General features: G+C 38.9%; 1 protein-coding gene across 15 annotated transcripts in view; it reads left to right on the forward strand.

The window, feature by feature from the left end:
* Positions 1 to 18,020, forward strand: part of RUFY3 (RUN and FYVE domain containing 3) — a 92,837-nt gene extending 74,817 nt beyond the window's left edge. For 3 of the 15 annotated variants that reach the window (XM_061420400.1, XM_061420402.1, XM_061420405.1), the window contains 9 exons: positions 335 to 418; positions 2,638 to 2,805; positions 3,502 to 3,599; positions 7,948 to 8,067; positions 9,791 to 9,893; positions 10,976 to 11,055; positions 13,789 to 13,816; positions 14,583 to 14,654; positions 16,606 to 18,020. In XM_061420400.1, coding sequence (XP_061276384.1) covers positions 335 to 418; positions 2,638 to 2,805; positions 3,502 to 3,599; positions 7,948 to 8,067; positions 9,791 to 9,893; positions 10,976 to 11,055; positions 13,789 to 13,816; positions 14,583 to 14,654; positions 16,606 to 16,749 — 897 coding nt within the window. In that variant the 3' untranslated portion in view covers positions 16,750 to 18,020. Of the gene's footprint in view, positions 1 to 334; positions 419 to 2,637; positions 2,806 to 3,501; positions 3,600 to 5,438; positions 7,717 to 7,947; positions 8,134 to 9,790; positions 9,894 to 10,975; positions 11,056 to 13,788; positions 13,859 to 14,582; positions 14,655 to 16,605 lie in introns of those variants that run through there. The other 12 variants (XM_061420411.1, XM_061420412.1, XM_061420413.1 and 9 more) reach the window with 9 other exon arrangements.
* The last annotated feature ends 6,232 nt before the right edge of the window (positions 18,021 to 24,252 follow it).

Raw genomic sequence — 24,252 nt, forward strand, 5'->3', positions numbered from 1 at the left:
CCAGATGTGAGATCTTTTGGAGGAGGACTGAATAACTGAAACTTTGGCCCAATTTATAGTTTACAGTGAATGCTATTTTGTTTCTTAGAGGCTGATATTTTGAAACTTCTACCACTTGGTTTGGTAAGCTGCAAGGACTTGAAACAAAATGGCAAAAATTTCCCAGTTCAGCTTAGAATATTTATGGAACCTCTGCAGTTTCTTTATTGTCTTCGTTCATTGTCATATGTGCTTTGGTGTGATAATTTTCCTTACTGAATAGGAGTGCTGGTGTCCGATAACTGTTGGATTCTCTACATCCTCAGATGTGTACTGTTTTACTTACCTTTTCAAGGGTCCTAAGCCAGACCGGACTTCTGAGGGGCAAGCACTGAGTGAAGCCAGGAAGCACTTAAAGGAAGAGACACAACTGCGACTGGTAAACTGTGCTTTTATGTCCTCATGGTTCAGCAACATGTTAAAATACCCCCATTTAGGGGTTTTATCTCATAGATCAAGGGAATATCAGTAGTACTGTAACAAATTTTATGGATCCTGTGAATTTTTTTCTCATTCTTTTAATCCTTATTCCCTACAGTGTTTCCTCAGTCCTTGCTCTGAGTATTCTCAACAACCAATAGAATTTTGCCAATCTTCATTTTTAATTTATTTTTGCTTTTATAGTTTGTGTTGCAAAAACGCTAGGTATATAGAACCTACTTTTTAAACTGTATGATCTCTCTTACTGCCTCAGTCCTCACCCCTGCAAAGACATGTCTCCTCGGATAGGTCAGCTCCTCTTCTCCTTACTAAGAGTCATCACTGTAGACTTGTCCTCTTTTACTTTTAGTTGTTATTTCTGAATTTATTCTTGTTTTTATACATAAATAGAAAAATGCGACATCAGTATTAGTCTTAAGATATTCATAGAAATTAATTTATATACATATATAAGAATGTATAATAAGGGCTGAAATACTTCTGCAATTGATTTTATCCAAATATTAGTATAATAATAAACCTGTGTCTTCCCAGGTGGCTCAGTGGTAAAGAATCCACCTGCCAATGCAGGAGACGTGAGTTTGATCCCTGGGTTGGGAAGATCCCCTGGAGAAGGAAATGGCAACCCACTCTAGTATTCTTGCTAATGTTACTTTAGCAATGTTATTTTAACATCCTTGAAATAATTACCATTTTCCTTCTATATGTTTGTAGATTCAGTCTCAAAATACCTTCCATAAAGAAGGTCCTAGAAATAATGTATGTCAGTGTTTAAAAATACGGTTTGAGTTGCCTTCTGTCATGGTCGCCACGTACAGTGGAGTGCCTCAGTTAAGGAGCAAATGAAAAAATGGTACAAAAAATTTTCCACTTTGCCATACCACATTATGATAAATGTTTTGTTAACAGAGAAAGAAACCAAGCAAGTAGGCAAGGTTCTAGATGTGCCCTGGGCACAGCGTGGATGCAGAAGAACCTCAGGTCTTTGTATCTGTGATCATCCAAATAACACAGCAGTAGTAAGGTTGAAACAAAAGCAGGCCTCGTGTTAAGTGAATATAAAAGTTCAGTTAGCCACTATATTTATTTTAATAATAACAACCAAGGTTTATTTGACTTTGTTTTATGCTGAGAACTTCATATAAACATACATGCATCTTTTTCATGTAATATTTTTAAAATTTCAAGATGATAGAAGTAAATGAGCATAAATGTATTGCATCACTTTCCCTTTCAGGACACTGAAATAGATCCCACTTAGCGTCAAGTCCAAATTGCTGTTTTACGTTTAGGGACCTGTATATCACCTGCATTTTCATTCTAATAGTCATTGGACGTTGAATTCATTTCTCTTAGTTTCATGAAATCTTCTCTTTTTATTCATCCAGCCATACTGACCTCCTTTCTCGATTAGAGCATATATACAAAAAGCAGTGTATCAGTGATTAAATACAGAGCTCTGTGTTCAGCCTATTTTTGAGTTAGCTGCTATATTTGAAATAGATAACCAATAAGGACCTACTATAAAACACAGGAAATGCTGCTTAATCTATAAAAATGGAAAAAGAATTTGAAAAAGAATACATCCGTGTACATGTATAACTGAGTCACTTTGTTGTACACCTGAAACTAACACATTGTTAATCAACTATGCTCCAATATAAAATAAAATAGAAAAAACTCAGCCATATTGACAGTTCCCAGTAACTGAGATGTTACCTTGAGGACCCAAAGTATCTTTTTGGTCCCTTGGGATCTTGAAAATGTCAACAACCTTCAAACTAAAGAGAATTCCAGATGCTTAATTTTGTGCTGGCTACTGTAATACTTCATATTTTTATAACAGGACATGACACAGTTGTTTGTTTTAATATCTAATGATGTGCCTCAAGTATGTGTGTATTTTAGGCATATTAGATAGCTCTACCTTTGGCCTACCATGTTTTTCAGATTTGTAAATTCTTCAGTAAATATTACTATAATTATCCTGGTTATTCTTATTCTTAGTTTTAATGTCTCTGTATTCAATGATGGCTTACATCTGTTTTGCCAGACTTCAGACCTGAGAATTTAGGCCTGCCTTTTCCTGCAGAATTTTGTAGTTTGTACATAGTTGAGGAAAGAGAGAATAAGTAATTTGTCTCCCTCTGGGGGCAGGATGTTGAAAAAGAACTGGAAATCCAGATCAGCATGAGACAGGAGATGGAATTGGCTATGAAGATGCTGGAGAAGGACGTCTGTGAGAAGCAGGATGCCCTGGTGTCTCTGCGGCAGCAGCTGGACGATCTCAGGGCTCTTAAGCATGAACTTGCCTTCAAGCTGCAGGTACGAGAAGCACAAGGAATGGGCTCACTGGCTCTCTAAATCCCAGGGCTTCCCTCTGTCCCTCTTCTTCTCTAGAATCGCACTTTAAATACAAGAGGAAAGAGTGGTGTCACTTTGAGGCTGAAAAGTGAAAGTGTTAGTCACTCAGTCATGTCCAACTGTTTGTGAACCCATAGACTGTAGCCCACCAGGCTCCTCTGTCCATGGGATTCTCCAAGCAAAAATACTGAAGTGGGTAGCCATTTCCTTCTCCAGGGGATCTTCCCAACCCAGGGACTGAACCTGGGTCTCCTGCATTACAGGCAGATGCTTTACCATGTAAGCCACCAGGGAAGCCCTAGCTGCCAATAAACCACTTTAGGAATCAGACCATCATAGGATCCTGTATGCTTATTCTGGAAAGCCACAGCCACTTTTCACATTGTCACATCTACTCTCAAGTCTGACCTACCAACTGAGTTATATAGATAAATTGATGTACTTTCTGATGTTGATTTTTGAGACAAAACTGCAGATAACAACACTAATATTAAATGTTGCTTCCTGCTTTTCTCTGTTTGGGAATTAACTGATGGACAAATATTAATATATAAGCATTTCTATTTCTTTACTTCCCATTAAGGCACGTGTGACTTTTTTCAGGATTTTACGTTCTATATAAATGTAAACATTACTCATAATTCTTTTCTGTAACAGAGTTCAGACTTGGGAGTAAAACAGAAAAGTGAACTGAACAGTCGCTTAGAAGAGAAGACTAATCAGATGGCTGCTACCATTAAACAACTGGAACAAAGGTAAAATTGCTGTTTCTCTAGTGAAACACTTAGGGCATTCAGTCCTGGAAGTGAGAAGAACATGCTGTAGATTTGACAGAGAGTATGTGGAAATCGCCCAGCTTATCACCAGGCATGTTCATAGAAAGAAAGCCAATTAAATGTTGTTTTTTAAGATGTGACTAAAAACCATTTCAGTGTCATGTGTTAGAGGAGGGATACGTACAAGGATGAAAGGACTTTTAAATCTGTGTGTGATTCTGTTACTGTTTATTACTGAAGTCTTTGAAGACTTTAGTGCTAGGTGATCGGGGGGTACTGTGAACCTCTTTCCCTCCTTTTTCATCTCCCTATTCTCTCTGCTTTCTCCTCAACAGTTCCGCAGCTTCCGCTGTCACCTCCTGCCCACAGTGCTTAGATCTGTCGATCTCTAGTTCTGTCTTCCTTCTATATTTTCATCCCCTGACCAGCTATTTCCCACTAGTGCCTACAACTCAGTCTGCCCAAAGTACATCTTCTTCCTATGCTATTCTTCTGTCTTTCTGTCTGAAATCACCACATTCTTGCTAGTGACTCAGCTGCCAGGAGAAATGGCTAAGGCTTCAAGATTAAATGAGCCACAGTACCCCTGGTCATGAAAACTTTGCTACCTGTAACACCCACTGATCACCCTTCTTGCACTTGAGCAAAACTACACTACTAACTGGCCCCTGGACACACTTCCCATATTCCCCATCCGTGTCTTTCCTAATTGTTATTGTTCAGTCATTAAGTTGTGTCCAACTCTTGGAAACCCCGTGGACTGCAGCATGCCAGGCTTCCCTGTCCTTCACTATCTCCTGGAGTCCACCCAAACTCATGTCCTTTGAGTCAGGGATGCCATCCAACCATCTCACCCTCTGTCATCCCCTTCTCCTCCTGCCCTCAATCTTTCCCAGCATCAGGGTCTTTTCATTGGAAGAGCCAACGTTGGCTCTTCACATCAGGTGGCCAAAGTATTGGAACTTCAGCTTCAGCATCAGTCCTTTCAATGAATATTCAGGGTTGATTTCCTTTAGAATTGACTGTGTTTTCTAATAGTTTCATCAAATAGAAATGTCCTTCCTCTTTTCACTCCCTTGTTCTTCAGATACATCTTTTATGTTCAGGCTAAAATGCCACTTATCCAAAGCTTCCTCTGATACTTCTTCCCAGCTAAAAATAAACTGCCAGTTTGTCCTCGTTGGAATTCCTATAGCCTTGTATCTATACCTAGCCATACTGCTCATAGCACTTCTCACTTCCTGTCTTACCTTATAAACCTTTATATAGGTATCTTATCTTCTGATGAGAATGTGAGTTCCTTGAAGCTAGTTAACTGTACCCTTTAGGTTCCCTTGTTGGATCTATCACAGTGCCAAGTGTCCAAAGCATTCATTGAATAGACATGTAAATGAATAGGTGAATGGATGATTTCTTTTATTCGAGTGGTTCTTGACCAGGGTAGGTCCTGAACAGCACTGCATATTATTGTTGACTCAGAAGTTAATTGTAAATTAATAAATAAGCTTGAAACCTCTGGCTTGGCTGATTGTAAATGAAAAAGTTATCAGTCTATCTCAAAAGTTGTCTTGTTCATAAAAGTTGTATGTTTATGATTTAACAAATCAATATTAGTGTTCGTAAATTGTGTTTTTGAAATGTGTCAGATGATTTTTCAGTGGATTTTTGTTTTGGTATTTAAAGCAGACAGAACTGAAATAATGACTTATCTCTTCAGGTATTAAGCTGACTTATTCTCTTGCTATTTTTGTCTTTCCTATTTATTCATTTTCTCATTCCCCTTTCACTCCATTTTTATTTTTATTTGTATTAACATAGTGAAAAGGATTTGGTGAAACAGGCAAAGACCTTAAACAGTGCAGCAAATAAACTGATCCCAAAACATCATTAGGCATTTTACAGCTGGTCACCTCACAAGTTGGATATCACAACTTAATTGTAAAAGGAAGAAATCTGAAAGCGATTGCGTTTATGCTCTGATTCTATATAAAATGTCACCAAAAATTGACTTTGAATTTGCTGGACTTTAAGAAAAACAGTTTGATATATAGGCTGTGTTTTTTCCTTCTTCTTTATTTTCTCCCCAGAGGTAGCAAATTTAGTATAAGTTCTTAATTAATTACCAAATAAACTTTGAAAAATTACTTCTGAGTTGACCAATATATAAACACCCCTTTTAAAAAAAAAATCCTAGGGAATGGAAGCTCTGTACATACATGATTGATGCCTTTACAACCCAGTCCCCCATAATACGAGTTTCTAGGTACAATGTCTGTGTCAGTGAGCCTGTTCTGCCGTTGTGATGTAATGAACTAGAGGTGACGACCACACGGTTTTGGACTCTCCTAAAGTAGTTCTGTATCTCGTAGGCCATGACCCCTTTTCACTTTGGTTATCTAGGTTTAATCCCCAAGCCAAGGATAAGTACTTAGTATTTCACTACAGTCCTCTTCTCCATAACCAAGATTGCTTGCAACTTTTTTGCCTTAGTGACTTCAGGGGGTAAAAAACAGCATCCTTCCAGTTCTTTAAAGTCATAGAGATAAATTTAGTGATTAGGTAACTTATGATAACATAATAATATGGAAGCTTGGGAAGACCCTCCTAATATTTGTCATCTTCTACCTCTTCCATTTTCCTGCAGTTCCACTTCCTATTTAGGTAGCTCAGAGAAAACAATTTTAATACAGACACTCCTCTCCTATATAAAAAAATAGGCTACACACTTTTCAAATCTATTCTGCTTTTCCTTTTGAAGTAAAGATGACGAGGCATGGACCCAAGTAATGGTTCCCTGCCTCTTGTCTCTTGTTGACAACCTCTACTTAAGAGTTTCTATTACTTTTTGTTCAGAAAGGAATTTGCTTAAGTTTTCAGAAAAATAACAATCTATTAGAAAACCATTTCAGAGTAGGAAACAGACAAATTTAAATAAACTTATATTTGTTATTATTTAGTCTAAAAATAAAGATTCCCAGTAGGTATTCATAAACAGTAATTAGCAAGGCTTCTTTTTCTAAGTGACCACAGATCTAATCCTTCCTAGACTTTACATTGTAATAATCCTATAAATACTTTGATTTTTATAATGACTTGATTTGGGGGGACAGGCATTACATAAGCCTTTATTACTTCAAAAAAGGCTTGGCAAAATTTTTGTTTTTCTCTTTTGTCTCATTCTGATGGGATTTGCAGCATTTCAGCTGCTTAAGTGGGGACAAAGATAACCCCTTTGCTTCCAGCTGTTGAAATTCTTTATCACCTTAGAAAAACCAAGATTAAGAGGGTAAGATAGATTTTTATAGGTGTGTTTTTATAGGTCCTTGCAGACTTGAGCCAAAGTCAAGTCAAAGAGCCTATGGCCAACCTCATGGAAGCTCCTGTGCTTTTGAACTTAGTTTATTTCTTATAATTTTGCATCTACTCTTATCTTCATCACCCTTTTATGGTGATGAGTTGCCTTTTCTATGAGTATTTGGAAGGAGTGCTCAAACACCAAAATAAAACATTTTAAAGACTACACATAGCATGCTTCCAAATTCTATTAGAGAGAGCCCCAGATACTTCACCTTAGAACATACTTTTTATAGGTGCAAAGTTATAGGATATATGGGAGAAAACATTCATCAGAATCTTCCAGAGAATATGGTCAGGAATCGTAGGCAGGCCCAGTGCTGAAACGCTTGTCCACTTAGTCACACACTATGTGGTAGATATGGAAAAGGAAAGAGATGTCCAGACTCTGACAAAGGCTTTTCATTATGTCAAAACCCGAAGCCTGGGTAAAGGTTGATGTATAGTGTCCAGTGATTTAATATATTTGTGGTTAAGGAAAGGGACAAGGAAGATGTTCTAATTCCGTATCATAAGAAGGTAGTTGCCCATTTGCAAGTTCCAGTTATGAGTGTAAAACAGAAATATAAAGTACCAAACCTATTAGGAAATAAAAACAAACAAAAAAAGTGGATTTAACTTTAATTACTGTGTACTTGAAGTTGGCTTTGGTATGGATTTTCTAAAAAGTGATGTTTTATTGTTTATCATCTAATGGCTGTAAACTGTAGTACTAGAATAAAAAAAAAAAATGGAAAATCAGCTTTTCCTCTGCCTGGTTCACCTTCATCTTGCTTTTTTTGGTTAAAGGATTTGTTCCTCCTCCATCTTTTTTCCCCCCATAATTTCTTCCCATGTCCTGCAGAGTTTATTTTCCTCTCTGTGTATCCCCATGCCTTCTTCCTTGGGTTGTTTTATTTTGTGCTGTGAACTTGGTCTTCCTCCCCGCCATGGCTTTTGTTTTTTATCACACGTTCATATGGCTCACATCCAGATTGCGCCAGGCTGAGCGAGGCCGCCAGTCTGCTGAACTGGACAACCGGCTCTTCAAGCAGGACTTTGGAGACAAGATCAACAGTCTGCAGCTGGAAGTGGAGGCGCTCACCAGGCAGCGGTGAAGAAAGCGCAGCTTTGGTGGCCAGGGCGGTCGTGGGAAGTACTGATGCTAGACAGCCAGGGGGTAGGGGGGAGTCTCCTGCTCCAGCCATTTCCATTCTGTCTCTGCCAAGTCCTTTCTCCAGAACTAGAATCCAGAAAGCTTCACGTACACCAGCATTCCCCAAATCTTGTCAGCATCTTTTGCTACCAAAGAAACAGGAAATTAGAACCCAAGGTCCCAGATAAATAGGATGGAGTAAAAGACTGTAATGGCCAACACCACACTAATAATAACAGGATCTCCTGAATTCTTACTGTGTGCAGGATACTTTACTAAGCACTTCATATGCAGTTTCTCCTAACATCTTCCCTTCAACCCTGTTTGTGATCTCATCACCCCTACTTTCAGATGAAATGGAAACTTAGAGGGGTTAAATTGTCCAAATTCACGTAGCTAATGTGTAGCCACATTCAAAAAGCCTATTTCTCTGACTCCAAGCCCTTAACCATTCTTCCACGCACGTGCATGCTAAGTCAGCATATTGTGTGTGGGTGCTAAGTCACTTCAGTTATGTCTGACTCTTTGTGACCCTATGGACCGTAGCATGTCAGGCTCCTTTGTCCATGGGATTCTCCAGGCAAGAATACTGGAGTGATTTGCCATACCCTCCTCCAGGGAATCTTCCTGACCCAGGGATCAAACCTATGTCTCTTTACATCTCCTGCATTAGCAGGTGAGTTCTTTACCACTAGCACCACCTGGGAAGCCCATTCTTCCATACCATCTCTCAGATGAGACTCAACTCTGTGCCAAAGGCACTGCTTTCAAACAAATATAAGTTTGTTGTTGGATATACAAGTACACAGCTACTAAGGACACTGGTGGTTGAGGGTGTAACTGGGGATTGACTGCATAACTGTAAAGAGATAGCTAATTAAAATGTGATGGGACTTACAGTGTCAGTGCTTTCATACGGTATCTTGAAATTTTAGGAGTACTATCCTTCAGTTATAGTGAATCCTACCAGCATTCAGTTGACCATAACTATTCATTACGAGTTAGTGTTAATTGTCAATACTCAAGAGTAGTGCCCGCAGGCACTGGGAGATCCTAAAGTACATTCTTAATCATCCCAGGAAGCTTAAATACGTCGAATGTATTCTAGTGCTACTAGTTTTATTGTGTTGTATTTTACTGTAAAACCTGGTTGTCCATAGTGTGGACATACCATAGTACCACTAGGTGGCACTAGTGGTAAAGAACCCACCTGCCAATGCAGGAGACCTGAAGAGACGCCGGTTCAATCCTCTCGATTGGGAAGATCTCCTGGAGGAGGGCATGGCAACCCACTCCAGTATTCTTGCCTGGAGAATCCCATGGACAGATGAGCCTGGTGGGCTACGGTCCACAGGGTCACGGAGTAGGACACGACTAAAGCAACTTTGCACACGTGCACTTTAAAACCTGGTTGTCCATATATACATGGCTGTTTCTATTGTTGTTGTTCAGTTGCTAAGTCGTGTCTGACTCTTTGCCACCCCATGGAGTGCAGCATGCCAAGCCTCCCTGTACCTCACTGTCTCCTGGGATTTGCCCAAGTTCATGTCCATTGAATCAGTGATGCTGTTAATCAAGTATTAAAATTTAATTACTGAATTCTAAGAAAAGGGTTTGGCATTCTTTAGAAAACAGTACAGAAATCCAAATTTTCATCATTTTTTTCTCCCACCCATCCCAGGAATCATCTTGAGTTAGAGCTAAAACAGGAAAGAGAAAGAAGGTTACAAAACAGCAGGAGCATCCCAGGAAAGGGATCCCAGAAGCCAGAAGAACCCAAAATGGTAATGTTTGTTATTCCCTTGTTCCTTTACTTCAGAGAAGGCAATGACACCCCACTCCAGTACTCTTGCCTGGAAAATCCCATGGACGGAGGACCAATTTTTAGAGGTTACCTTGATGGACCAGGCTATTTTCTCTTATGGAACACATTTCATTACTATGGCCTTGAGTACCTAGGTGGTAGGCAGGCGCTGGGGTAGACACATGGAAGCTTGATTCTAAGTCTGCCTCTAGGACACTCTAACTTGAATTCATTTGGAAAAGGAGATTGATAACCATAATTTCCAGTGACCATCTTTTCGTTGTTGTTCAGTCACTAAGTCATATCGGATGCTTTGTGACCACATCGACTGCAGCACCAGGCTTCCCTGACCTTTACTTCTCTGTCCTACAGTGACCATCTTAATCCTTTCAATTTGTTAAGATTATTTTAGTAGCTAATATTTTTAATAATATGGTATCACCATCCCTCCCTAATCCTGAATTCCCCTTTAACAGAATTGTCTTAAATGTTGATTTGCTTCTGTACACCGTTTTCCAAGTCATGAAGATTTCAAGTTTAGCATACTCAAGGTGCTTCTCTTGGGAAATTTAGAAAAAGAGGGAACTAGGCTTGGGAAATGGGAAATAACACAGAGTGGTTTAAAGAGCAGGAGTAGAAACTTCTAGAGAACAGTGTTAGGAAAGAGACCTCTAGCACCTATAGTGGTGAGAGAGCCAAAATTGGATCATCTCTGGGACCCAGGAAACAGGGTTTTGTCCTAAGAAGTAACTGATACCTTGAGCCCATTTTGTAAATAAATAGGATATATTCTGAATTTCATTTCAGTCTCAAGAATTAAAAAACTATCTACTCTGAAAATCATTTGTTGCAAGTCTTATCCAAATAATTTGTTAAGAAACTACTTAGAACAAAGAATAAAAGCAAATATCTTGAAAGTTAAATTCCTCCCCTAACCTTAAAAAAAAAAAAAAGCTGCTTAGCTTCATACCAAGCTAGGACAACACAGAAGAAAATGTCTGCATGGTTGAACTTGTTTGGCAATCTGAACAATTAACAAACTGGGCTGTTTTCTTTTGGCAGGATGGGAAGCACAAAATCCAAGAGGAAAATGTTAAACTAAACAAGCCCCTGGAAGAAAGCCACAGGTGTTTACTAATAAAGTACTAAGATATAATGCTCTTTTGGGGTGGTGGGACAGAGGGAGCTTTTGTTAGACATTGGCAGTGACTCAGATCAGACACTGACTTGTAATATTAATATTCCAGAAAGACATTTTAAAGGGAGAGTGAATAAGGAATAAACCAGATAACACATATTGAACCAAACCCATTTAGTCAGTTTCAGAAGAAATAAAGGTGATCAGGCTGTCTGTCTTCTGATTCTTTCCTGGTTAATCCCCAAACTATCACTTAAAAGATTAGCTCTGATCTCTACTGGATCAGTAGGACAAGTGAATGAAAGACAAATCATAGCATTTCCTGGGTTCTTAATGCACTTGAGCATGACCTGCTTCCACCTGTGTGCTAAGTGAATGGAGGCTATGTTTCAAATAAATTCCCTTATTTCCCTTATGTTTTTCTCTTAAAGAGAAAAATAGTTTATTTTTCTTAACTCTTCATCTCATTTGCTCACTGAAGAACATGGGATCCCTTCCAGGAAGTTGACTTTTAACAAATTACTTTAACAACAAAATATTACACAGTGCCACTATATTAAAAAATGAAGGAGGTCCAACTACATGACCTTCTGGAAAAGGCAAAACCATGGAGATAGTGATTACTAGGGATTAGGGGATATGGATAGATGAATTGGTAGAGCGCAAAGGATTTTATAGGGCAGTGAAAATACTCTATGACACTGTAATGATGGATATATGTCGTCATATATTTGTCCAAACCCATAGAATGTACACCACCAAGGGAGAAGCCTAAGGTAAACCATGACTCACAGCATGTCAGTTTAGGTTCAGTAACTGTTCGCATCGGGTACCATTCTGGTGTGGAATGTTGATATTGGGGGAGGGTGGGAGGTCCAACAGAATATATAAGCAATCTGTGTCCTTTCTGCTCAGCGCTGCTGTGAACCTAACACTGCACTAAAAATTAAAGTCAATTATAATGACAACAATAACAAAAGATTAGTATCAAGGAAAGATACCACAGAGGAGTTTTGAGAGACTTATACAGTATATATTTTTGGCAGCTGAATCTGTCCAATTTTTGATGCCCTAAGAATGAGATAATATGTCATCTGGAGCAAAACTAGCTGCTGGAGAAGATAAATCACACAGTCCAACAGCAGGATGATTTTGCAGGTGCTTAGCCTAAACAGTCCTTCCTTGCCTCCAAGGCCAGAGTGATTCCAGTACCTTTAAGTTTCACTCCCAAGAGAACATGGTCTGATCCAGGACCAGCCTTAAACTCCTTAAGATTAGAGCTAATCTTCCTACAGACCATCATGGGCTGTGGGAAGGAATTAGACCATAAAATTAACCAAGGCTTAAAAGGGCCTTTCAGAGTCAGCTCATGCCAGACAAAAATCAAGTCATTTACTTTCAGGAGTGTCTTACATGTCAGGTTCTGATTTTAGGCCCTAGAAATAGACAATACAATGACTATCCCTTGGCATCCAGGGTTCCAGGAGCCCCTTCAGATATCAAAATCCATGGATGCTCAAGTCTCTTACAAAAAATGGCCTGGTACAATGAACATAATGCGCTGTATCTGTGGATTGTGCCTCTGGGATTTAACTAACCACAGATGTGGAACCTGAAAACCAGGAGGCATGAGTATACTACCTTATATATATATTGTACTCTGCAGCTTAAAAAATGTGTCACGTTCATTGTCTCCTTACAAATTTGCTACTGCTAAGTCACTTCAGCCGTGTCCGACTCTGTGTGACCCCAGAGACGGCAGCCCACCAGGCTCCCCCGTCCCTGGGATTCTCCAGGCAAGAACACTGGAGTGGGTTGCCATTTCCTTCTCCAGTGCAGGAAAGTGAAATCGCTCGGTCATATCCGACTCGTAGCGACCCCATGGACTGCAGCCCACCAGGCTCCTCCGTCCATGGGATTTTCCAGGCAGGAGTACTGGAGTGGGGCGTTACAAATTTACTTCTCCTTAAAAAAGCTTAATCATCTACTCCTACTTTACAGGTGAGAAAAATGAGGCACACAGAGACCCAAGTTGCCTCTCTTTATCATGTCTTCCTTTGTCTTCCTCTGCACTAAATAAAAGCTGCTTCCAGGGCCTCGCCTGGCAAGAACTGCCATCCTAAAACATACCCAAAGTTGCCTTGGATTGTGGTCCAAGGAACAGCTGCCAAGCTGGTCATATTAATGGTCACACTGCCATTCAACTGAAGAGAATTGGAATCATTATAGATCTGTGGTCCATTTCCCCCAGAATTTAATGTGGGCTTTGCTTCTCTTGTATAAGTTCTGTTCCAAGTTGGGAAAATTGGGGTTAGCTCAGCTGGTCTCATGAAGAAATAGTTCAATCTAAATGGATAACTTGGGAGAAGGGACTAATACATGACATATGAGAATCAGCAGGTTTCCATAATACTAGATAGGAAAAAAAGCTATTAAAATGCATGGCCTCAGCCACTGGGGCTTTGTAGGTTGGGAAACATGAAGACTATTTTCTTGATAGTAGGAAGAAAACAAAATATAACTCTCATCTATTTTTAAACAGGAACCTAGACTAATATAGGATCTTATCCTAGTAATAGATTTAACAACCAAAATTTCCTCTCCTTGGAGGTCAACATTAATAATTACTTTGGTCCCAGCAACATAGAAGAACCATGGTATTGCTTTCTCCATGCTTTGAAAATGATAAAGGAGATATAAGCCGCTGTTAGTTACTGTTTTTACTTTCCTGTTATAGGCTGCAGTCTCACCCTGTGGATCAACAGGTAACTGAGTCTCCTGTCCTAAAACATCTTGTAAAAAATTAGGTAGGTAGTTGGCTGGGCCCTGCCTAGTTGTAAACAGGGCAGCAAGGGAGGTAGGTGAACGCATACAAGTCTCTGTGCCCCATCCTTTTAATATCCTAAACATGCATTTCCCCGACACTCTCACAGCAAGTAGGACAGTTTTGAGCAATTTACTAAGTAAAACAGCAGTGCTCACTTCCTATTTGAGATTCTCTTTGACTTACTGTGAGACCTCAGAGAGCTCACCAGACCTCCCTTGCCCTTAGCTTTCCCTTAAATAAAAGGAAGAGAAAAAGTACCTCTTGATCACTTGGAAATAAGCAAACATCAACGGTTAAGAAATACATTACAAAATATAGTGGTAACTCCATGAGAAAGATGATAAATGCTACTATGTCTGAGTTACCATGGTCTTTTATTTACTAGGTATACTGAAGCCTACTCCCTTCCATTCCTCATGACAGAATAATACAAAAGGGATGGAGATTTTTACATTTATATACATGAATTTCTATCAGTAAAATTGCCTGTTACTCTATTATAAAAATTAAGAGGGTCAACAAGGATAATGATATTATCAGAGTTGTATTAAGGTGGTAAGACTATATATATATATATATAAAACTTGTTTTTCTAGTTTCCAATAGTCTGCAGTGTGATTATATAATTTTGTAACTAAAAATGCATATTCTGAAAATATATTTCTGGGGCTAAGGGAGACTGACTGGCTCACTGTGTGGTTTAGGATCAGCCGTTGCCCTCCGAAAAGCCACCGAAGTATTGTCAGCTATGCCAGGAAGACTGCAGCCTAACAAAGGTAACGGTGATGAGAAACAAACAAGTTCTTCGTAGGGACGCCCACTGCATGACTAGCTGCTTCTGATGACAGGGACTTTGCCATGTAGAGTGCAGAGTGGGGGGTGGGAAGCAAAAGGAACAGCAGTGAGTGTGTACCTATTATTTTCAGTCCTATTAAGTCATATCAGTAAATCCCCAAATATTAAATACAGAATTTACTACATAATTTAAAATAAACGAATGTATAAATTTGTTCATTACAAAAGGATAATGAACAAAGTGTACATGAAGTCCTGGTCTCGTTAAGCTTATGTCCTTTGTGCCATCATTTTATGAAGAGCCTTGGGCTCAGAGGTGTCACCTGCATTTCCCAGTTACTGAAAGCTCAGATGCAGCCTGACTTTGGCTGCAAAGTCTACACTCCTTCCAGTACTCCATCCTGTTTAGAACAGAGAAGACAGGTTAGGGAAGGGAATCCTTTGAACTAGTTGGGGAAACACCCTCTGAAAGGAAAACAAGCTCTCTTTCCACCAAACCACTTGTTTTCCCTTTGGATCCTCAAGGGTCTCTGTCTGAGCACCTTCCCAGCTTGTCATTCTAGAGTCAGCTGGGTGAAGGGAGCACCCAAGGAAGAGTAAGCATCTTTGACGGCCACATCTGTGCCTTGCTCACAGTAGGATCCCCCAGTATCTACTATGTGCCCAGTTCATAGCAGATGCTCAAGAAATGTTACAGACAAATGAGTGTCAGGAACAAGTGCATAGAGGAGATGGAAACATGCCCAAATTCTACATTACAACCCAATTGCCAGTGTCTGTGATCGTGCTAAAATTTTAACAAGCAAAATTGTAGTATGACCTAGTCTTAAATTAGCAGAAACAGATAAAGATGGACTGCCTTTATAGAATTGGAAGTTGTAGTTAGAGAAATGTGTTCCAGAACAGAAGAGGCTGCTAATCTAATTCTGGCTTTTCTTGTCTAAGACCTGCAAAGTAACTGCAATATGTCAGAGGAAACATTCCTCCCAGGCTTTCAAATAAGATTGATTCCCCCCTACTCCACTGCACCCTCAGAAAGATGAATTGTTTAGGCAGAAAGGAGCATTATTTATGGGGAAGATTATTCTTCACAGCCTTTATACAGGGCACCTTGGAGCTGTGTGTGCACTGTCTTGTCACTCTCTGCAACACGGCCATAATGACCCACATGCTGTCCCCCAGTTTGGCTACTAAAGACTCCAAATGCTTAGTCACTCAGTCACCTCCGACCCTTTGGACTGTAGCCCACCAGGCTCCTCTGTCCAGGGAATTTTACTTAAGTGGGTTGCCATTTTCCTCCGCTAGGGGATATTCCCAACCCAGGGATTGAACCCGCATCCCTTGTGTCTCTTGTGCTGCAAGCAGATTCTTTACCCGCCGAGCCATCAGGGAAGCCTTTGCTTAATAGATTAATTTCCCAAATAGAAAGGAGGCAGGCAGCTGTGCCTGCACTGATATCCCAAAAGATGTGCTCGCAGAACATCACAGGAAAACATTAAGCACATCATGTATTAGAAATTATGCTTTTAGTTCATGCTCAGCAAAGTTTCTAAGTGTTTTGCTGGTTACCAAACCCACGGCTAGGTCACCGCTTGCCTTATTTGGAGTATGCTTAGGTAACAGCAAACTAATTTTAGAACTAGCCCACCTAAAAGTGAATATAAATGGAAGTATATATTCTGTGAAGATAAATAATCTGTGTATTATCTGTTCATGTGACCTCTGTGGAAATGCTTGTCTTCATTTAGATCTAAGAACTAGACTGTGCACTTTGTAGACAGGTTGTTTGGTCCGATACTGTGTGGCATACAGCACATATTCAGCCAGTATTTTATTGGACATTAAGCATCCGTCATATTTGGTCTTCTGCATCCCATGCATACTTATGCCCTGCTCTTCTGTTACCCACCTGACCTCGCTTTCTCTTTGTAGAATGTATGTAGGAACTGCAGAGGAACCTTCTGTAACATCTGTTCAACAAACGAACTGCCTCTTCCTTCAAGTATCAAGCCTGAGCGAGTTTGCAATCCCTGCCACGAGCATCTGATGAAACAATATTCTACCAGTCCATCGTAAGATGGAGGCCAAGATCTGGACCAGAATGTATCCACCCACGTTAGATGTCAGAATCCCCTAGAGCAGACTTTAGAATCAACTCGAGTTGATAGGAATGCTTTAAATAAACCAGGTCCAGGAAGAAAAGGCAGTGGTTAACAGTGCTGGAAATTTTGCGTGTTTTCTCTAATAACTGTATGAATAAAAGTTACTCATTTGAGCCTCTCTCTGCTAAATGTAAACAACCTCACTTTGAAGCATTGATCTGATAGCTTGTCTTTGGAAGGGCTATTCATTTTTATGAATAGTGATATTAATACTGAGCTGCATGTTAAAGGAGAGAGGGTCCTTAGTAAGGAAAATGATCATCCCTTTATTATATTTGGAGATTCAAGAGGGAAAGATCATTGTTAACCGAGATTGAAATGATAGAGGTTACATGTTCTCTCAGGTGCTGCTAGACAAACATTATTTCCTCTTTACCCCTCCCACCTACCTCTTCTTTAAAGGATCTCTACCAAACTGTGAACCCAAACTCAGGGAAAAGAAATTAAAGAGTAATATAAATTTTGAATGTACTTAATATTATAATGTATTCTGGTTTTAGGACCAGAATTTTCTAGTTCTGGCCTACACGTTTTCACTGTCAGAATAAGGAGGAAGAATGTTTGCCGTTTTTCCACTTACTGACTTCAAAAGTAAATACCTGCCCTTTTCAGAATCTGCTATGCAGCAAGCCAGCTCTTCCCCAGTCTCCCTCCTCTCTGGGTCATGGAAATTATAAGGGGTTTTAAAGATAGGGTTTGACTTTTGCAAACAGGAAGTACTAAAGCAAAGCCATGTCAGGTGTAGAGTGAAGAAATTTAATTTGTCCATGGCTGAGAATATTTGTTAAATTCTTTTGTGAATAAGGGATTCCTTATTCCAAGCCAAGATTCAGAACTGGTAGACAGGTTTTTTGGAAAATATACTCAAAACAGTTCTTAGCAACAAACCCTTTGGGGAAAAAAAAAGAGATGTGCATTCAGCAGGGGAAGGCAGGAAATGGTCTATGCTCCTTTGATTATGTTGCATGTACGTAGATTGTTTGATTCCAATTAAGACCTAAGAAGATTCTGTTAACTGGTTTAGAGTTATGGGGTGGAAACATCCTGGAACTATGATATTTGATAAATTCTGTCTCCTAAAAAGAGTGACAGCCCAGGAAAGTTGTTATTCCAGAAGTCTGACCTGTTACATGGTGGATCTGAATTTTAAGAGTCCTAGGGAGAAATAAAATTAGTTAATTCCAACATCGTTTGTTGTCATTTTTTCTCTTTAAATATCTATTGCTTGTGATTCTCCATCTTCCTTATTTTTGACTACATATATGTGTCAGCACTGTTCTAGGTTCTACAGAAAATGGGGGGGAGGATTATCCTAAATTAGCAAAAGTTATTTTATAATTAGTTTTGAAGTAAATTGAAGAGGCCACTCTGTACATGGCACGTAAGGAGAAATAAATAACTAGCCACTTGAGATTTGTTTTGGAAATGCACATAAGCTGTTTAGTGTTTCGGTTATTTTTTTAAGACCAAAGCTCCAGAGATTTGTTATTAGTGCATATGCCCACGAAGCAAGGGGACCAAGTCATGAATACCTTGACTTAACGATAGGCCTTTCTTCCTTAAAAATTGTTTCCACTGTTTACAATACAGTTTCCACTGTTTACAATAGCATCACCAAGAATAACATATTAGGAATACACTTAACCATAGAAGCAAACGACTTGTATACTGAAAACTAAAGCACTGCCAAAAGAAGATACCAGTACATGGAAAGACACCTCATATTCATGAATTGGAAAACTTACATTATTGACCAGACGTATTAATACGTCTTTTGTTACCCAAATGTTACTGACCAGAGACATATAAATACATTTTTAAAGAGTGATACAATTAACATCACTGTGCAGAGTTTTTAGAATGTAAAATTGATCAAGGGTTCATTATACAGCTTAAGATTGTCATAATCATTCGCATTTTACTGGTAGGTTTTTGTTCCTACCTTGTGTATGTTATAAATGTAAGTTTATTAGCATAAAACGTTAAAAAATGACACATCGTGAAGTTTTGAGATAAGAATTTGTCTGTGGTTTTATGCAGATACTTTTGATTGTCCAAGAGACATATATACTAGTGTCTCAGAAGATGGTATTCTTCAGAATATAGTTGATTCAGATGATGTGAATGTTACACACACCAAAAAAGCCTTAATGACTGATTCTAATAGAGAAAGTGAAAATGAGACTCACAGTGCTGGAGACGACAGGTATGTCAGGTATAACTATTGAATGTAATAACCCACAAAGTGTTACAACACAATTTTGGGCCAGCCAAAATAAAAATCGCTGACCACAAGCTTTAGTTTCTGAAAAATTCCCTCAGTTGATGATGCGTTTATATCTTTTAAATGTCAGTACTACCTCAACCATCTACAGATTCAGTGTAACCCCTATCAAAAATCCCAATATCTTTTGCAGAAATAGAAGCATTTATATGGAACCTCAAGAGGTGCCTCAACAGCCAAAACAATCTTGAAAAAATGTTAAAATGTCTCACACTTCCTGATTTCAAAACTTACAGAGCTACAGTGCTGAAGGCAGTATGGTAATGGCATACAGACATAATGAGCCATCAGAGTAGAGGGCACAGGAATAGACCTTCACATCTACACTCAAATGATTTCTGACAAGGGTGCCAAGACTATTCAATGGAAAAAGGATAGAATTTTCAAACCTGATACTGGGAAAACTAGATATGCACATGCCAAAAAAACTAAGATGGACTTTTATACCATATACAAAAGTAACTTGAAATGGATCAAAGATCTGAACATAGACCTAGAACTATTAAATTCTTAGAACAAAGAGGAGGAAGATTCATAACACTGGGTCTGGCAGTGACTTTTTTGGATAAGACCAAAAACGCAAGCAACGTAAGAAAATAGGTTAGCTTCGTCAAAATAAAACTTTTAAAGAAACTGGAATCCTTGTGCACTGTTGGTGGCAATGTAAAGTGGTACAGCCAGTACAGAAAATAGAATGGCAGTTCCTAAAGAAATGAAAAGTTCCATGTAATACAGCAGTTCCACCTCTGGATATATATACCCAGAAATGAAAGCGGGGTTATACCCACGTTCATAGCAGCATCATTCACAATAGCCAGAAGGTGAAGCCACCTAAGTGTTCATTTATCAGTGAATGGATAAACAAAATATGGTAGATACATTCAGCCTTAAAAAGCAAGGAAATTCTGACACATACTACAACACGGATGGACCCTGACATGAGATAAGCCAGTCACAAAAGAACAAATAGGATTCCACCTATGTGAAGTATCTAGTTAAATTCACCAACAGTAGAAAGACAGACAAACACAAGTTACCAAGGACTTGGGGAAGTGGGAAATGGATAGAGTTTCAATTGGTTGGGAGGTGGGGCAGGGATGAAAAGTTCTGGTGATGGATGGTGGTGGTGGTGGTGTTCGTACAATATGAATGTACTTAATGCCACAGAAATGTACACTTAAAAATGATGAAAATGGTAAAATGTTTGTATATTTTACAACTTTTAAAATACCACGCTTTCCAATTGGATACAGAAAATAGATATGTATGTGTATATGGGTGGGTACACAAACATATATCCCCATGTGCTCTGAGGGTCTGGAAGCTGACACCCCAGTAACAATGGGCACATCCAATGCCCGGTCTTTAATCAGAAACCAAAGCTTGGTTTATAATACCATTCTTCAATAAAAGGAACCAGGATTCATTGGAGAAATGGCTGATTCTAGGTCTGGGGCATCTTGCAACATCAAAAATTAAGGAAGTGCTATTGAAAAAAAAAAAAAAAGGAAGGCATAGCAAAGGTATACAGGAGAAAACTAGAAGCTTCCAGTGGGTAAAGCTGAAAAAATGTGAGCAAAATAATGCAGAAGTATTACCCAGAGAATAAATGAGTCCATATTAATATGAGATTACATAAATGACAGAGAAGTATCATGTCTCCTACAAAGAAAAATTCCAAGAAATTTATGTAGCTACTATTCCTTCAAGAAGTGGAGCTTACCTCCCCACCTTTTGAATATGGGCTGTGCTTAGTAATTTGCTTCAAAAAAGTAGAATATAGAAAGAGAAATAAAGCGGTTTTATAGTAACCAAGGAAACACTGTTTCGGCCACGTGATCAAAATTCACATGGTCAGTGATGTCATGTTGATAATAAGAATCCTTGATAAGGTGAAAGCAGTGAGAATAATTCCTTTGTATTCTTCCTCCCAAAACCAATAAACCTAGTCTAACCATGAGAAAACCTTAGAAAACTCTGAGGGACATTCAACGAAATATCTGACCAGTACTCTAAAAGTATCAGGTCATTCAAAACAAGACTGAGGTTAAGGAGACACAAAGACTAACATAATGTGGGATCCTGGAATGAAAGATACTAGGGAAAAGCTAATAAAATCTGAACAAAGTGTGGAATTCAGTCAATGGTTATGTATTAACATTAACCGTGACAAATGTAGCAATATAAAATGTAAACAGGGAAATTAGGCCAGTGTTTACAAGAATTCTATTGCTTTTGCAACGTTTTTGTGTACCTTAAACTATTCCAAAATAAAGTTTATTTAAATTTAAAAATTTGTGCTTTCATATTCCAAGCAACTATAGGTCAGACTTTACAGAACTTGATTGAACTCCCTTAAATGCAGTTTATTTACAAATAGAACCTGAGGATTTTCCTCAGCATGAGGATTTTAAATTAGATCTGTAGTTCAGCACATGGCTCTTTCATTGTTTACAGTCAAGTTATAAAAATGATAATTTGAAAAGATACATGCACCCCTATATTCACTGCAGCACTATTTACAATGACCAAGACATGGAAGTAACCTAAATGTTCCATTGACAGATGCAAGGATAAAGAAGATGTGGTATATATACACAATGAAAAATTACTCAGCTATAAAAAAGAATGAAATAATGCCATTTTGCAGCTATGTGGATGGACCTAGAGATCATCATACTCAGGAAGTAAGCTAGACAGATACAAGACAAATACATGATACCGCTTATTTGTGGAATCTAAAAAAAAAAAGGATAAAAATTAACTTACAGGGACTTAGCTGGTGGCACAGGGGTTAAGAATCTACCTTGCAATGCAAGGGACTATAAACGAGATCCCACATGCCACAGAGCAACTAAGCCTGCACTCCACAGCTGGAGATCCCACATGGAGCAACAAAGACCCCGAGGGCCACAACCAAGACCTGATGCAGCCAAATAAATACTTTAAAAAATATATACAAAATAGAATACAAATAGACCCACAGACATAGAAAACAATGATTATCAAAGGGGAAAGCAGCGGGGAGCGAGAAATTAGGAGTTTGGGATTAACATATATATACTACTACATATACAATAGATAACCAACAAGGGCCTACTGTATAGCACAGGGAACTATCCTCAATACCTGGTGATAATCTATAAGGAAAAAAAGGATATATGTCTATAATATTTATCCATACAGATATACATGCATAACTGAATCACTTTACTGTATACCTGAAACAAGCACTTTTAAATCAAGTACATTTTATAAAAACTTAATGAAAAAAAACTGCAAACTTGTTAATAAAAAAGTGAAAGTTGGAAAAAAATGTATGAAACTCTTAAAGGGAATTTTAACCATTCTGTGAAAGGACTCCAGGTATAGCCTACTGATTTTGAAGTAACTCTCAGGGCTACTGTCTATATTACAGCCTCATTTCAGCTTTGCCCAGCAGAAAATGTAGGCCTTTCTAAAGAACTGTATTTCAGAAGTAGCACGTTTTGATTTAAAGTAAAGCATCTTGCTAATAACTTAGCCTGCTGCTGCTAAGTCGCTTCAGTCGTGTCTGACTCTGTGCAACCCCATAGACAGCAGCCCACCAGGCTCCCGTCCTTGGGATTCTCCAGGCAAGAACACTGGAGTGGGTTGCCATTTCCTTCTCCAATGCATGAAAGTGAAAAGTGAAAGTGAAGTCGCTCAGTCGTCCTAATAACCCCCAAATGTTCTCCTGGGTCAAATCTTAATGAGTCTTAGACTTTTGTTAGCTTGGGGATTGTCCATTATTAAGGTCTTCTATTTTATTCTCACCATTCCTGAGGACAGCTGATTTTGTTAACACATTAATTACTTTTGTATATAAGATTTGTGCAAGCATGTCAATCTACCAAATCAAAAATTAAGTATCTGATAAGGAGTTCTACACCTATAATACAAGACAAACTTTATTCAAAGAGTGTATCACCTTGAAATGTAAACTTAGTTAAAAACAGAACCAGTGACCAGCTGTAAGCATTGCTGAGCATGTAAGTAAGCTTGGTAAAGATAACTCGGGCCTCCAATGGGCAGGTAGAGTGGAAAAACCTGCTCAAGTCTCCAGATAGCCATAGTGCCATGCCATCCTGGGATGCTACTTCTCAGCACAATGCTGCTGTGCTGCTAAGTCGATTCAGTCGTGTCCGACTCTGTGCGACCCTATGGACAGCAGCCCACCAGGCTCTTCTGTCCATGAAATTCTCTAGCAAGAATACTGGAGTGGGTTGCCATTTCCTTCTCCATCTCAGCACAATAGGATCATTCATATTCAATTGTAAGGTCTGTCACCAATAGGTTTGTTCTTGTAAATTAGAGGTTAAAAATTAGCCAATATTACCACCTGTATTCCCCTATTTGCTCTCTTGAGGGGGCAAGAAACGGACGGAATTATAGCCAGCCTACTAGAAATTCCAAGTAACTCAGCTTCTTATTAGTTCTGGTCTACATTTCCAAACGTCATCAAGTGACAGAAAGGTTGAGGGCCTCTCTATTTCAGTTAGAACAAAGTGAGTTTTCAAATCACAAGTCTTTGAATATATTTGTGAAATTTCACAGGCTTCAGATTTAGTCTGGAACATTTGAAAAGCTTATTCTTAAATGTACTATAGTGATGTTTCTTGAGTTTCTTGGAGTAGTCCATATCCTAGAGTCAATTTGGCTACACACCTTCATGCTTTATCACCAGGTGCTTTCAAAATCACTTCACTGGAACCTCCTAGTTCTGACACAGAACCCAGAGGCCATAAAAAAGGGAGATTTAAAAACCTACCACGTAATTTCTGCCATGAAAAGCCAATAAAGTGACAAACTGGGGGGCGGGGGAGGGTGTGTTTAAAGCCAGCTCATTGTGAGAAGGGCTCTTGCCACTTAACTAAGAAAAAGACCACACACAGTAGAAAAGTGGTCATTTGACATCACTGAAAGGCGATCAGTGAAACTCAAACTCAGCCTGTAGAAACCACTAAAGGTTCACAGCATTTCTCCAATAAATAAAATGGAAGGGGAAACATAAAAGAAACAAAAAACAGAAACTTCAATTTCACTTAAGATATTTGGTCAATAAGCTTACAAAAATATGCTTAACATCACTGATTGGGACAGTAAATTAAAACC

The sequence above is a fragment of the Bos javanicus genome, chromosome 6, assembly GCF_032452875.1.
Source record: "Bos javanicus breed banteng chromosome 6, ARS-OSU_banteng_1.0, whole genome shotgun sequence".
Lineage (NCBI taxonomy): Eukaryota > Metazoa > Chordata > Mammalia > Artiodactyla > Bovidae > Bos > Bos javanicus.